This window comes from Ammodytes marinus (assembly GCF_949987685.1).
Source record: "Ammodytes marinus genome assembly, chromosome: 6".
NCBI classification, from domain to species: Eukaryota; Metazoa; Chordata; class Actinopteri; order Uranoscopiformes; family Ammodytidae; genus Ammodytes; species Ammodytes marinus.
Genome location: NC_137235.1, coordinates 24280941 through 24296421, shown reverse-complemented (window position 1 = coordinate 24296421; position 15481 = coordinate 24280941). Strand labels below are relative to the sequence as shown.

The window sequence follows — 15481 nt, the reverse complement described above, 5'->3', positions numbered from 1 at the left end:
GATGAATAGTAATGTCGGTCTGCCCTCCACAAGGTTAACAATTGTGGTTTTGAGTGAAATGTCTCCACACTATAATTGGGTGGTTTAATAAGACAGCCATGCCCCCCTCAGGATGAATTGTAATGTGATGGGTTTGTTTTATTGACATCTGCCTATCTGCCTCAGTCTTTCGTTAGCTTTGTTGTTTCTCTTGAGGACAAACTACATATTTACCATATTTATTGAACACCTGTGTGTGTGTGTGTGTGTGTGTGTGTGTGTGTGTGTGTGTGTGTGTGTTTGTGTGTGTGTTTGTGTGTGTGTGTGTGTGTGTGTGTGTGTGTGCCATCAAAGTGCAACTGTATACCACTCTCTTTCTTACTAACACTTACAAAACATTGTTGAGTACAAAATATTTCAAGTGAAAGAAAAGTCACTGATTTTAAAGTAATAAAAATTAAATTAAATTAAATAAACTATCTGTTATGATTTCCAGTCCTGGATATACTATGGGAAATACAGTTGGCCTTGGTTGGATCAGCGGAGGAAATAATTAAATTAACTCCCTTCTCTCTCCAGCAGATGGGGCCCTTTGAGACCAGAAGCTTAATTATGCCGATGCAGTAATTACTTAGTTGGCCAGTGGACATGCTGCGCATTGATCCCAGCAGGGGCCGATGAAATGAAAACACCAAGCCAACACTGTATTCATATAGGAGCACCTCTGAACAGGCTATTCCCATGTAATTACACCAGCAATAAAATAAATCCTTCGCCCTGCGGCATGAACGCAAGAATCATCCCAGATAATAGATTGGTTTACTTTAAAGACATCTCACCTCTGCTTTAATAAAACATGATTCTCAACAGTAAGCTGTGTTAGACTAATGGATTTTACAGTTGTCAAAAAGCTCTACAAAAGGAGGCTACAACTATCCACTGTCCTCACAGATACGGGTCTATGTTTTAATGTCTCTATGATCTATTTTCCAATCATGGTCTCTGACAGAGGCCTCTGGTGAACCCTAAAAAATCAACATCAATTCATACATCACAGCCAGGCAGCTGTTTTTGTGCATATGTGGAAGTGGAAACAACAATGATATATGATATATCTGATTAACTCTATGGGGCTCTTTAATACAGTTGCTGCTGTTGTCACAAGTCAGACCCTGAGGAAACACAACAAACAACACTAATAAAACTGCTACAGAATAAGACTATCATGTGATGCAAAGATACACACAGATGTAGGCGCCCTGTGTATGTGAGTGTGAGCATGAAGTGATGAAATGAGTACCACTGTGTGTGTGTGTGTGTGTGTGTGTGTGTGTGTGTGTGTGTGTGTGTGTGTGTGTGTGTGTGTGTGTGTGTGTGTGTGTGTGTGTGTGTGTGCTAGGTCGAGGAGGAAACAGAACCTAGTGTTGTTTGTGAGCTGCCAAAGAGCCCAGCATGACAAAGCTTGCCTAACAAGGCATTGAGCAGAGGGGAACCCATGCATAGCTAATAGCCCAATCCCCCCAAAAGCCTTTGTACCCCGAAACAAAAGCGCTGTCCCACTCGCACACACACAGAGAGAGAGAGAGAGAGAGAGAGAGAGAGAGAGAGAGAGAGAGAGAGAGAGAGAGAGAGAGAGAGAGGAGGCGACAGAGGGAGAAGGAGAGGAATATCAATTAAGATATATAGGACTGAATTGTGAAGATGGAGTAAAGGTCAAATACAAGAGGAAGGGAACTGAGATTCCATCATTAGCTGGTAATGAAAAACAACTTCAAAAAGATGTTTTCAATTAGATTATTATTGCTTATGCTTAAACATGTAAGCTGCATTTAAATGGTGTGTCTGGTGGAGATCCCAACTGCTTTAGAAACCAATACCTGCGCTATTCAATCTGTAACAATTCATTATATTTTATGGAACAATAATGTATTTTTATGTGAAAACCAAACCTGCAAGACAAATAACAACTACATCCGTCAGATAAATGGATTGAAGTAAAACGTTCACATTTCTCACTGAAATGTAGTGGGGGGAGAAGAAGAAGAAAAAGGAGAGGAGCAAAGGCAAATAATCTCAACACTGTACTTCAGCAAGTGCAATGACATGTACTGAACCACAGTCACAGTACATTTAGGGACATTTGATTAGTACTACAGTACACGATATGAAAATAAACATACACTGTCAATTCTTGTGATGTAAAAGTACATGTAAACACAGATCCCAGCTCGGCTCACAGAAGAGCTGTGGACACAGTAGGCGCGTGACTAATGAAGGGAGGAGAAAAGAATAAATCAGCTATTATTGAGAGTCTAAGAAAAGAAAAAGGAGGCCGCTCACATGAGGCTCTGCAGAGAGAGAGAGTTCAACCTTTGAGACATTTATTTGCTCTATTTACAGACAGCACAGTCAACAGAACAGAACAGAGGAGAACTGATCTCTATTGAGACACACAACTGAAGAAAACAGCATGGTCGCATTGCAAAATTCCACAACGACTACGGCAATGCGGTGATATCACAAAATGTACTATATACAAATTAATACTTTTGACTGATAAGATCATAAAAGTGAAAACGAGATTGGATAAATTAATAGTACAGGATAAAGTTATAGTGAAACCTTTATAAAAGTGAAACGGTTTGACTTGTTAGTCCAAATATTTTCCAGCTAAAACCCTGCAGGGAGAAGACCAAACACTGTTGAGAAGAAGAAGAAATAAAAATACAGATGCTGCTGTGTCATGTAGTGCAAAGAAGGAAAATGGCGACGTAAGGGAGATAACTGCTCAGTGCAGAGGGTTTTAAATCATTTGGCCCGGAGAGCGAAGTTGCATGTGTGCGCTCTTGCTATATTTTATCAATGACACGAAAAGGGCCTGAGGTGAGAGAACAGTGTGCACAGTGAAATGTGTACGTTCATGGCACTGTAGCATATGTTTGTATTTAATGTCAGCATGCAGCCTGCTCCAAAAGTAGTAATTAGTTGAAAATAATACATGGTCCACTTTTAGAAGTGCAGTAATGTAGCCTCCATGGCACAGGGGATTTGGAACAGCTAGTGATTGTTAGCAACTTGTTTACCTGCCCTGAGGCAGCGTCACCACCTGTAGCATAACACAGACATTTTCAAAAGGTTAAAGTATAAAAAAAGAAAAAAGCAGGGAGAGAGAATAATATTTTAAAGATGTGTAAAGTCTTGTTTGTAATTGGCTAAAGTGCATTGTTAGATACTGTACACTGGGGGTTGGGGGATGGGGAGTTTGGCACTGTTCATAACCCATTCATCCTGCGCTCCTCCTCCTCCAAAAAAAAAGAAACCACAGCAAGTCTGATCAAAAGTTCACACAGAAACACAACATGCAGGGAAATTCCGAGCACAGGATCATTCCAAGCCTAATGCATCCATTTTTCCTCATTTCATGTGTCTGACTTGATTTATTTGAAGGCTATTGTTGACTTACCATAAATGCTGGCAGCATGTCTGTGTAATACCTCAGTGCATCAACTCACTCTATCCATTGTTTGACTTAATCACACTCATTCCTACCACATGTGATGAAAGTACCAGCTCACACAGTCTTTAACAATACTTCAATCTGGAATGAAATGTTTCATAATTGTAATTGGCCAGTAGAAAGTGATTTACTAAATAGTGAGAGGATCTGAATGCATTCTGGGCAATCCTGGACCAAGAGTGACCGGTAAAGAGCTTGGAGCTGACTTTATCAGGGTCTCCAGTGGCGCTCACTCAGTCAGGTGAAGGAAGAGGTGAGAGTTCAAAAACGTTTTTTAAGCGTTCACACAGGGTAGGTACCTGAGCTAGGCCGACTGTCCCGCGCTTGCTGCTGCTGCTGCTGTTGTTGGGTTGGGGGTTGGGGGTGGGGGTTGCACTGTAGGGCTGAGGGGGTGACGTAGCTGAGGTTGGGGCTGTTAATGTCCCCCTCTCCCACTAGAGTCAGGTCGGACAGGGCGTCCTCCTCCAGCATCTGGACCGACTCTCCCCTGACAGAGTCCTGGAGGAGGGAGCGCTGGTTCCCAGGGTACGGCTGGATGATGGGGGAGACGGTGCCTGGAAATGGGGGAGGCTGCCTGGATGTCCTCCCCCCTCCAGCCAACCCTTCAGTGCCCAGAGCAGAGTCCAAGCTCCGGGGCTGACGGCTCGCGTTGAGCATGTGGGTACCGCCTCCTCCTCCTCCTCCCCTTTCCCCGCTGTCAGCCTTATTGCCCCGGCGAGCGTTGCTAGGGAGGCTGCCGTTGTCTGGGTTGCGGGAGTAAGGGGTGGAGCAAGTGGGCTCGAGGTCGTTGCTGGCCTGGTGGGTCGCCGCCGGCGACAGGCGCAGGAAATCAGGGAGCTGCAGGTCGCTCTTGTTCAGCAGGCCTCGCTGGTCGTTGGCTCGGTTGCTCTGAGCTTTGGATATGAGGTCGAAGAACTCTGTGGGCACACAAAAAACGCACGCAGACACGCACGCACACACACACACACACAACACAACAAACAGAAACAGGCATACAGACACACACGCACACACACACATACACACACACACACAAAAGAACAGGGATAGCCACACACACACACACAAACACACACACACACACACACACACACACACACACACACACACAAATGAATAATCACGCAAAATAAAGTCTTCAAAAAACACTTTCATTGTAACTCAGAAACATGCAACAGGGGGTGTGTATCAGTTAGACAAGTCAAAGCTACATACAGTGTGAGCAGAGGTGACTGTGCTACATGTAGCTAGCTAGCTTTGAAAGCATAGGGTGCTGCAAAATACTGCAGACAGGCAAAAGGGTTAGTGTGATCACAGCAACAAAGCTACAGAAACTACAGAGAAAGAGAGATAGAGAGGTAGAGAGAGAGAGAGGGAGGTTGTTCAGTCTTTACCTTCAGCTTCGTCTATATTAATCTTTTTCTGCTTTCTTTTCTCCGGAGCCTTATGGAGAGAGACAGAGTGGTTGGGTAAGGGCTGGCTGCTTGAGTCAGGGATGGGCCCAGCCTTGCCGTTTGCCCCATGGGGGTGGGCTGAACCTGCTTTCCCTGACGGCCTGTCCTCGCCCTGGGGGCCACAAGGAGAGCGGAGCGGGCCGTTAGAGCCCTACTGAGGCATGATGGTGCAAGTACGGGCACAAGTGATGACAACACGTGGGGGGACTAGTCTACTGCTACTGGCGGCGAGGAGGGTGACATATTGTAAAATGACAACACTTTGATGTGATGGGGGGGGGGGTAGGGTACACAAATTCTAATGATGCTACTTTTAAAAGGAAGGACAATGAAATGGAATTAATACAATAAAAATAATGGAATTGTTGGTTTTTAGTTATTCATTTCCAAGGACATGTATTGAAATTACTTCTATACAATATACATGTATGTAATGAATTCATAATAAACGGATAAGTGCGATGTTCCATGAAGCCAACCACAATGTCCAACAATGTGTGTACTAAGCATTACCAACATGTAGGGTAACAGTAACACACACCACAACAGAGACCAACTTCGTACTACTTAAAGCCACACTACTGCCATTGAAGAGGGAAACAGATGTAGTATTATTTTTTTATAATAAAAAAACTTCTAGAATCTATCAAGAAAGCAATAAATTGCCACTTTAGACGGTCATGGTTAAACCCCAAGAAAAGCCAGGCTGGAATATAAAGCACTGCTTCCACCACCGAGTAGATCCTTTCCAGGTGCACCACAGGGACCTTTTTAATGTTCTGTGACCCAGCGAAAAGCTCTGCCAAGCTGGGCTAGTATCCCCCAGCCACTGGGCTTGTTATGGAAGAGAGAGAACCAGCAAACCAGAGATGGGAAAGTTGACAATGCATTTCGGCCACAGGCAGACCACAGTAAAGGAAAACTTCAGGAACCTCAAGAGTGCAACAGTGCACGTTATTAAAGACACACACCTGCGCACGCATTTTTTGTAACACATGGCAAAACAGACATGGGTGATTCAAGACAGCGAGACACTTAGTAGCGTGACATCATCATTCAGGAAGTGGAGACATTCGGTGGGTTATGGAACATTCCAGAGCCAGAGGGAAAAAAAGGGAAATAAGAAAGTGGAGGAGATCTTACTGTTGATGATTGGTTCCTGCTCGTGGAGGGCGGGACGTGGCTGTTAGATGGAGCTACTTTTTGTTTGTCTGCTGAATCAGGGAAAGGGGAGCAGACATAGAGACACAGTTGACTACTAATACGCCTTTGTTCAGCATGGTGTCTGCGAGAGACGGCAGGTTCAATTTAGCATTGACAGCATCTGCATGTGCTGGGGTGTATGTTCTTTACCTTTTCCAGGAGTGTGGTCTGCTATATCTAATACCACTCGCAGCCCGTCCAGGTTGGATATGGGAAGACCTAGATCTAATGGCTCCTGCTCTCCACTCTGCACACACACACACACACGCAAGCACACACACACACACACACATCAGTATTAAGCCATCGAATACTCTTGTCTGTTGGCTTACTTTTCTATCTACAGGCAGCCAGTGATGAGGGGGGGACTTACAATGCGTGCAACCAAGTCAGCTAGGTGCAGGCCGTATTTGGCCACCACAGGCCTGAGCACCTCAGTCACTGGCTTGGTGGGCTTTGCTTTCAAGCCCACCGAACGGTTAATAGGGACCAAGTCCAGTCTGGAAAAGAAGGAAAGAAGAATAAACATTTTCTGTCAAACCCTTTTTCTTGTTACTCCTAGCATTAACTTAAAATGTTTGAAAGCAATAATATTGCTTTCAATAAACATAATTTATGTTTATTGCTGCACATCACTGTACCTGAAGAGAGTGCGCTTTTCTAATCTGAGGTCACGAGAACACAGTGTCATACAGTCTTGGTCCAAAACAAGTGGCTGAGAGAGAGAGAGAGAGAGAGAGAGAGAGAGAGAGAGAGAAACAGAAAAAGAAAGTAGTCATCATAAAATGTGTCCTAGCTAGTTGCCCAGCCCTAAAGTGTGATGACCGAATGTTCAATAAAACGGCAAAATAAATGCTCTCAGAGCCCCCTGGCTGATATGAAATGCTTCTTTCTGGTCACAATTTATTACAGCGAGCTGCATTCATAATTTAGTGGTCACACGCAGGTCTCCACAAGACACTAAAATCAAACACATTTGACATTTTTTGACCTTATTAAAATGGCATGTTATCGACCCATTGCTGGTTTGATCTGTGAGTGGGTTTGCTTCATTTGGTTTAGAGTGATTTGTTGTGTTAATACATTGCATATGTGCTTTTAGGTTTCAAAATGAAGCAATTTAGGACAGCCCGACGTCCACTAGCTGTGTTGTACCTTCTCCCCTCCGACCAGGAAGAGGTCTATAGCTGCCAGGTTGATGCAGAGCTTCTCACACAGGCCCAGTAGCAGGTCTCTGATGGACACACCGGCCCTCAGAGGCACAGGGCAACAGGAGCCGTCTGGGAGGGTGATGTTACACTGCCTCAAGGGGGCGCTGCTGCTACCTCCACGCTCTGCTGAGCCTGATACTGCACCACGCGAAACATCACCCTGAAGGAAGAACAGCAGAGGTCTAGTGTGACTTCATGTATTTACTCAAGCACTGTTTTGAGGCACTTGTACTTTTGAATTCTTTCTTTTCATGCTACTTTAAACTTCTACTACTCCACTACAATTCAGTGGGATATATTCGACTTTTTACTCCACTACATTTGTCTGATCACTGACGTTAAGATTTTAGAACACGCAACTTATGGAGAGTTTATAAAAATATTGTTTACTACCCAACATATTGGCCAACGAGCACAGATGAAACATTAGGTGATTAAAATCGATAACTTGACCGACAAAAAAAAATGAATTCTAGCGACGATCTTGACTATAGTAATTTTTAATGCAAATATACCAAAAACGTCACGGTTCCAACTTCTTTAAGGCAGTATTCTTCGCTTTCCTTTGAGTTACTTTTAGAGGCAGATGTTGACGTTTAAAGCTCAGCTCCCTGCTGAAATGAATGTCTATGTGTCCGTCGCTGTACTGTCTAAACACATTATGTGGTGCTGTCTCTTCACAGACTGACCTCGTTCCTCCCCAGCTCCAGACTGGCTCCTGAAGACAGCGAACCCTGGGATTCCCGGCGACCATTGCTGCCGGCAAAATCTGTTAAAATAATATCATTGGTGTCAGCATAGCAAATAGTCCTCCATTTTGAATGTTTCTATTCTTTTCAAAAAATCGTTCAAACAAAAAGGCAAAAATTAGGGTTTGGTGTCTTGTTTAATTGAACCGGCAACAATTTTTGTTATTCGTACGTTCATTTCTTCAGAAGGGAACTTGTATGGTTAGGGAGATAAAGTGTTTAACTGAAAGGGAAGTCATGAAATGCCACCAGACTACTGACTGTAGTTGAAGTCGGTCAGCTCCCGTTTCTTCGGCCCTTTGCCGAAGCTCCTGTTGCGGGACCAGGAGAAGAAGATGCCTTTCTTCCGGTCTCCCGAATCATCCCGACCGTCCTCATTTAAAGATCGGCCCGACTTGGTCTTTTTGTCCTCCTATAAAGACACACAAAGCCAGTGAAGAGCAGAAGACGCAAAGTAGAGGACACATAAATCTAAACAAAGAAACCCTGCAGGGGATGGACGGGGCTAGGCCATTAACTGCCTTAAAAACAAAGAAAAGGCAAAATGTTCTCACATCTGGAGGTAAATAGAAATACATAAGCCTGTAGAAAAATACATAAAGACGGACCAGACGTTGTTCCGTCAAAATCAGTTGAAATTAATTTTGGTTTTCATTTTGGTTTTCACTTCGAATTTAAAAAAAGGAAGACTATATCATTCTCCAAAATCTATTTCCTAAATTATCCCCCACACACTCATGCTGTGACGTGACACAGTCAAGTGGAAAGCATCTGTGTTGCGTTATACCTTCTTAGGGGTGGAAAGGTTGGAGCGGTCAGATCCGGTGGTGCTGTGTTTGGAGGTGGGGCTGCTGGGGATGTGGTAAGGGTCAGGCAGGGGCCGGCCCTCCACCTCCGCCAGCATACACTCCTGGTACAGCAGAGACTTGAGGAACCGCGTGTAGCTGTCAAACTTCATCAGGTTGAAGATCTGAAAGGGGTGAAAAAGGAAGGAAAGGAGTAATCCGTGGTTAATAGAACGTGCAGGAAGGAATGAACACGCTCACACATAAGGAGGTTAGGGAAAGGCAAAACCAGAGAGGCGGGGAGCGGGGGATGGAGGGCAAGGAGAATGAAAATGAAGAAAGACAGATTGAAAGGAGGAAGGAAGGATTAATGATGGCAACATACAGAAGAAAGACTGGAAAAATGGATGACAAGAAGCAGTAAAAGTCCAGTAGCCTGGCAAGACCAGCCTGAACTCCTTCTTTTTCACTTTTCCTTTAATAATGTCTTTATACTGTATTTTGTGCCCCACCTTTACACAAGAAGTATCAAAATCTGACAAACACCTTTGATTTTTATTACCATTCTGTCTGTGAATGGTTTGGCACCAAACAAGGGGCTGCTAGTGGAATACTGTATTAGCCTGGCGAGCCCAGCCTTTCTCCAATCCCTTTGGGGAGGATCCCGGTCAAAAATGAACTGATTGACGACTACTACATGAACCAATCAGGGGCTGCCTTCCACTAACGGACGAATGATAGCGGGCCCTTATTGTCCAGGTCGTTTCTTTGACCAGGCTCCTCCCCACGGAAATTGGAGAAAGTCAAGACTGAAGACAAGAAACAAATGTGAAGCTCGCAAGATCAGGCTAGTTTTGCCAGGCTAATATTCCAATATAATTATTAAGGGGGATAGTCCAAAAGAAAGAAGAGTGTGGTGTGAGTGAGTGAAGGTGTATATATTATAAAGTGTATGTGCTGTATGTGTATGTCTGAGTCTACATGCATGAGTACTGAGCAAAAAAGTGGTGCTGCGAGATCTTGACGAGACCAGGGGCTATTCTTAAAAAGCCTCCTCTATGGCTTTGAAGGGAGGTTGTGTGTATTTTTGGGGGGAACATTGTGTGCAAGGGTAAAAATATAAAAGATGATGTTGAGCATGTCCTTCTAGCCTTGTGACTCTTATCAGAGTGTGAGCATCTGTGCTGAGCTGTTGAAATCAATAGAGCTTTTCAGCAACTATGCCCCCTCCACGACATGCACGTCTGAGAAGCTATTCACATCCACCATGCCACACAGTGGGCAAAGATTAATAGTTGAACTTGTGTTATGTCAGCACCCGGTGCTGTAATACTAGTGCGTCTTCAATAGGGGTCTGTTTTAATCAAGTTTAATGAGTAATAATATAATGGTCCTCCTGGGAAAGCCTTATCTTCACTTCCACCTCCTGAGGAAGGTCAGTGTCATCTAAGTTTAGCTACTGTGATGTTATGTAATCTAACTGTATTTAAACAGGGACAATGTACAAAAGAAACATTAACCTTGTTTAAGGCAAGGCGAGATGTATTGTACCAGCCAGGTTTTAGCAAATTGCTATTTTCAACCTGTAGTCCCTGGGCAGGTAAGTAGAATAATTCGATACTATAAAACATAAACACAATATGAGATAGACAAATGATGAAAGATTACTACCTGCAGTTGCTGCTCCTTGAACATGTCAGGCCGGGGGGCGTTGAGTATGTCGTCAGCGAGCTGAGCTTGACTGTCTATGTTGACCGGCGTTGTGGCTTTACTGGACAGGAAGCTGTTGTAGATCTCCCTGGCGCGCTGAGAGAGCTGGGGAAGGTCAAGGCACAGTGCATGGGAGCAGAAGAGAGGGGGATGGAGGGTGGAGGTGTAGATAAAAGACAAGGTGATAATGCAGAGAGGAAGACAAGAGGAGAAAAAGAAGAGAGCTTATTAACACCTACACTTCCCCCCCCCCCCTGTATTATTGGTTTCCATGGATTCAACAATGTCTGTGTTACCTGCTTCTTGTCATTCTCAGCGATGTGGCTGAAGAACTCACATGCCTGCCAGAACAGGATATTCTCCTCACTGAATTCTTTCTTTAGGAACTCCTGCAACACAAGAATGAAATGTGGATAAGGATTTGACTAGTACAAATCAGGCAAGCTCATATAGACACACAGTGACAAGACAGAGGTCGTATACAAAAGAACTGTAATACAATAACATGTAGATAAAATAGTGTATGGATCATACTATGCACTTTTGACAGTTTTGTTTTGATTCATACAAACTCTATAGAAGTAACACAATAAAACAGACTATTTTTTACTTTAAAAGGTCATGTATTAAGGCAAATGCACTTCATACAACTAATAATATGGATCCCCTTACACCTATGCGACCCCATAACTATGAGAAAGACAACCCTCTCTCTTATTTTTCCACCTCCACCTTTCAGAAACCCATGAAACTTTCTATTAAAGAACACATATTACAATGTTGGACCTGAAAATGAGCATAATATGTGTCCTTTTCACTTTAAAGTTTTACTGCAATTCCTTTTTTGATAGTTGGAAGAAAAACACAGGCTATCTGTCATGTGAATGTGGCAGGGCCTATACACCCAGTCATGTGCTGTTGTGAGTACCGAGAAGTAGCGGACTCCCACTGGGTCCTGCAGCAGCCTCTCGAAGCAGACAGCCCAGCTAGCCACTCTGCGCTCGGTGTGGCGCCGGTGGCTCTGAACGCTGGGCAGGCTGGCATTGCTGTTCAGACTGTTGTCACTGCTGCAGCCCTGCAGCTCCACACTGTTCAGTTCTGTAAGCAAAGACAAACACACACAAAAAACACTCATCAAATAACTGCAGTGGTATGAGTTATGTAGACATAGACTCTCCAGGTACCTCCGAATTTGATTTTATTCGGGAGTGAAATGTTTTTATTTTAAAAAAGCTTGATTTTTTTATTTTCGTACTTTTTCTTTTACTCTCTGTACCCAAAACAGCTGATCATTGGGTGGGCTAGGTGACGTGGTTATAATCCATAAGTAACAACTTTTTTCCATTGTTTATTTAGTTTTGCTTGGTTTGAATCTGTGCCTACAGGGGCTTTACCTGAAGGCAGCACTATAAACCGCATGGTGTACACCTTGGCACGGTTTGTCCCATGCTGATTGCACTCTAACCCTGCTGAGCTTTTCTGTTGCTTAATCTTTCACCCCGTACAATCCCTACAATACTGATATTCCAGATTTGATTTTATTGAAAATAAATTCACTTGATCATTTTGTGGGTTTCCAACTCTTTCCACAGTCCAAGTGGTAAGCTGAAATAATATAGTGTACAGTGTTATCCCAAAATACCAAGCATAAGCAAAGCTAAATATAACATTTCCACCACAGCAAGTTACAACATGAACGGCTACATTACATTGAAAAGTGAAAAGGTATTACGTCATCGGACTTTATTACATTATTGGCTGCCTGCTTCACACCTGCATTATATCAAAGTGTCAAACAGAAACTAGGTGGTAGACATGAAAGTTGTGTGAAACAAAAATGTGAAGTGATCGCAACATCACAATATGATTCAATGAAAAAGATAACCCACCTCTCTATCACTAATTAATGCAACAGAAATTCACTTGAGATCTGTTAAGAGTGTGTTAACAAAACATGCTCCATTGCCTGCATTATCGTTGTGTATTATTAACGGTTGTTAAACTACTTGCTCAACACCTCAAACACTTCACTCTTTTGTTCTGTGTATTCTCTCAGTTATAAAGGGTGTGTTATGCTAAAGCACAATTTTAACATTCCAATGAAGGTGTTTTGTATGCATGGACTGCTTAATCGAGTCCCGTTGCCTTTGAGAATCGATTAATTTCCTCAGCAGAGAAGCTGCGGAGGAAAAGGCTAACCTGAATAGGAATGAATGAGAGAGCTTCGGGCCTTATATTAACTGAGAATGGGCTCTGCCAAGATGAGATAAAACTAAATACAAGAACAGCCAGAGGGAAGGCATCGTCGGTCAGGTGCCCCGAGACGACGTGGATCCTGAAAATAAACTGCAAAAGACTGGCCCCGCAAGCCGGAGCCCTGTGTGATTTAAAGCTTGGACAAACTGGCAATTTCAGCCGTTTCATGTGATCAAGGACCATTTCCACACTGAGGATTTGTCTCATCCGTTCACTCTCCTTGCATTTTTCATCTGCATCGCAATCAGCTCCTAAGAAATCTGCTTCAGTCATTATTTTCTAATCTACTGCTGTGCGAATAAAAGACGAACATCACGCCTGGAATCTGTCACAACACACGCACACGAACGCACACACACACGCACACAAACAAACACACACATCCTGGATGGATCAGCGGTCTGTCATAAAAACAGGCCAACACTAGGTGCATATCAACATTAACATCTGGCTACAAGAAAGGACAAGAAAGCGTCCTCTGACACCATTTCATAAAAGAGTTGAGTTGTTCTTACCGAGTGGGTTTCTGCTTCTATAATTCCCCCATTTTCTTTTCCAGAATAAGAACGTATCTATTCCTGAATGATCTCCCCTGGTTCCAACAACTCATCCAAGCCACACAAGTCAAATCCTTGCCAAAATTCAAAATAAAAAACAGAGATTGAGCAAAGTAGACCTCCATTATGGCACACCAGTAAGATATAATACGGAGGAAAATAAGTAGCTACTCTCCCATTTTAGAATATGTTAGAATTTGGTCCAAGGACTACATCGCTGCCTCAATGCCAACTCAGAATCCTTTTTAAAAAGGCAATATTCAATGCACTGCCATCTTGTACTGAGGATGGAAATAAGAAAAGAGCAGAGCAGGTACGCCAATTAATCCTTACACACTTCAGACTTTGGTACAGCACAGCTCATCTTACTCCCACCCGGCACTTGGTATAGTGACAAAACTATTTGCTCAACAAACCATCTGCTTCTAGTGATCAAGGGAATTACCTTTACACTTGACAATCATTAAAAACATTTTCAGTCATTCAAATAAAGGTCTACTGAAATTCAACATCAAAGCCCCTGCTGTCAGTATGTTTGATATATTGCTCTTCTGTGACTAAATCCTATGTTTCCAATAGATGGGATTTAGCTGCAGCTGTCTCCTCACCTGGGTAGAGTTGGTAGGAGCCTGTGTGGCTCCAACAGTTCAGGTAGCGACTCTTAAGGGGCAACCAAGCCCCTCCATCCATACTCACCCTGACAGGGCCCCTCACACACTCACACACACCGGGTTGAACATACAATCAGCACACACACACAGCTGACAACATCACAGGACGAAGCGAACGCAAAGGGAAAACGGGTAGAAAAGAAGTAGGAAACATGAAGGAGAGAGACGAGAGAGAGAGGCTGATGATGGCTAGCAACCTGCCTGACAACCTGAGAGAGTCGGGTCACAACACTCACACGCAACTATGTACATCCGCGCGCGCACACACACACACCACCCTATAAGCAGGTAGGTAAGTGATACAAGCACACACAGGCCTTGAGATAATAAATAATTCAGAGCCAGGAACACACAGGGAACTAAAAACGCTAGAGCACAAGCTCATACATGTCCTGCACACACGCAGACACACACACGCAGACACACACACACACACACACACACACAGAAGTTGTAGTATTGATGAGGATCTTGTTGAAGGAAGGCACTACTGAGACTAATGAGGCCTTCAGACCTGATACACACACACACACACACACACACACACACACACACACACACGCACGCACACACACACGCACACACACACACACACACACACACACACACACACACACACACACACACACACACACACACACACACACACACACAAAGACCAACAAAGACAAAGAGTATCTGTCAACCTATTCTTGTCTTGACAAATTTGAATTTGTGAGAATGCAAAACTTTTATCATTTTAAATTGCAAAAACCTGAGTCGTTTGAGAGTGACACATTCAAAGGCTACAGACTACAGACTACAGGCTCTAGGGAGATAAGTTTACAAATATTTTAGTTAAGTAAAAGTAGCAATTCTTTAGCGCGAAAATGATCAATTAATTAAAGTAAAAGTCCTGACTTCTAAATACTACGTGGGTTGAAGTATGATTTTTTTTTTTATTGATGGCCCATTCGAGAATGTGTAAGTATCTTTAATTGCAAATCCTAATACTTTACATACCACTGGAGTGTTTAATCAACAATAATTCATACAACTTTAGCTGACTTCATTTTTGCATTAATAATGTTAATCTACAAAGTCATTAGTAACAACAACAGCTGTCAAATACTGTAAATGTATAACGTATAACTAAAAGCAACTGTCTCACCCCATTGTCAGGCTAATTTGCAGGAATCCTTCAGCTAGAGATTACATTCATCATTTAACCTCCTCTGAGGTAATGAGTTTCTCCACTCATTCACTCAGTGACGTGTGATCCATGAATAAACCGTCGCACCACCATTCTTTTCCTTCTAACGTTTACTCGCCGTTTTATTTAAGAATGGTGTTCCAGTAAGAGAGGCAATAACAAAGCCGCAGAAATGATTTACAGAAAAACACAGCTTT

The 15481-nt window shown here is 43.2% G+C and overlaps 1 protein-coding gene across 1 annotated transcript in view; it reads right to left on the bottom strand.

Annotated features, from left to right (window-relative positions):
• Positions 1-2277: 2277 nt before the first annotated feature.
• The window catches only part of rgs12b (regulator of G protein signaling 12b), a gene marked incomplete at its 5' end in the record, with an annotated part of 44619 nt that continues 31415 nt past the window's right edge, over positions 2278-15481 (bottom strand). The window contains 13 exons of the mRNA XM_080029583.1: positions 2278-4413; positions 4891-5062; positions 6094-6164; positions 6304-6400; positions 6527-6653; positions 6795-6868; positions 7309-7524; positions 8054-8133; positions 8375-8525; positions 8901-9083; positions 10570-10713; positions 10905-10997; positions 11537-11706. Of these exons, the coding sequence (XP_079885709.1) occupies positions 3779-4413; positions 4891-5062; positions 6094-6164; positions 6304-6400; positions 6527-6653; positions 6795-6868; positions 7309-7524; positions 8054-8133; positions 8375-8525; positions 8901-9083; positions 10570-10713; positions 10905-10997; positions 11537-11706 (2213 nt within the window). The 3' untranslated portion in view covers positions 2278-3778. The remainder of the gene's footprint in view (positions 4414-4890; positions 5063-6093; positions 6165-6303; positions 6401-6526; positions 6654-6794; positions 6869-7308; positions 7525-8053; positions 8134-8374; positions 8526-8900; positions 9084-10569; positions 10714-10904; positions 10998-11536; positions 11707-15481) is intronic.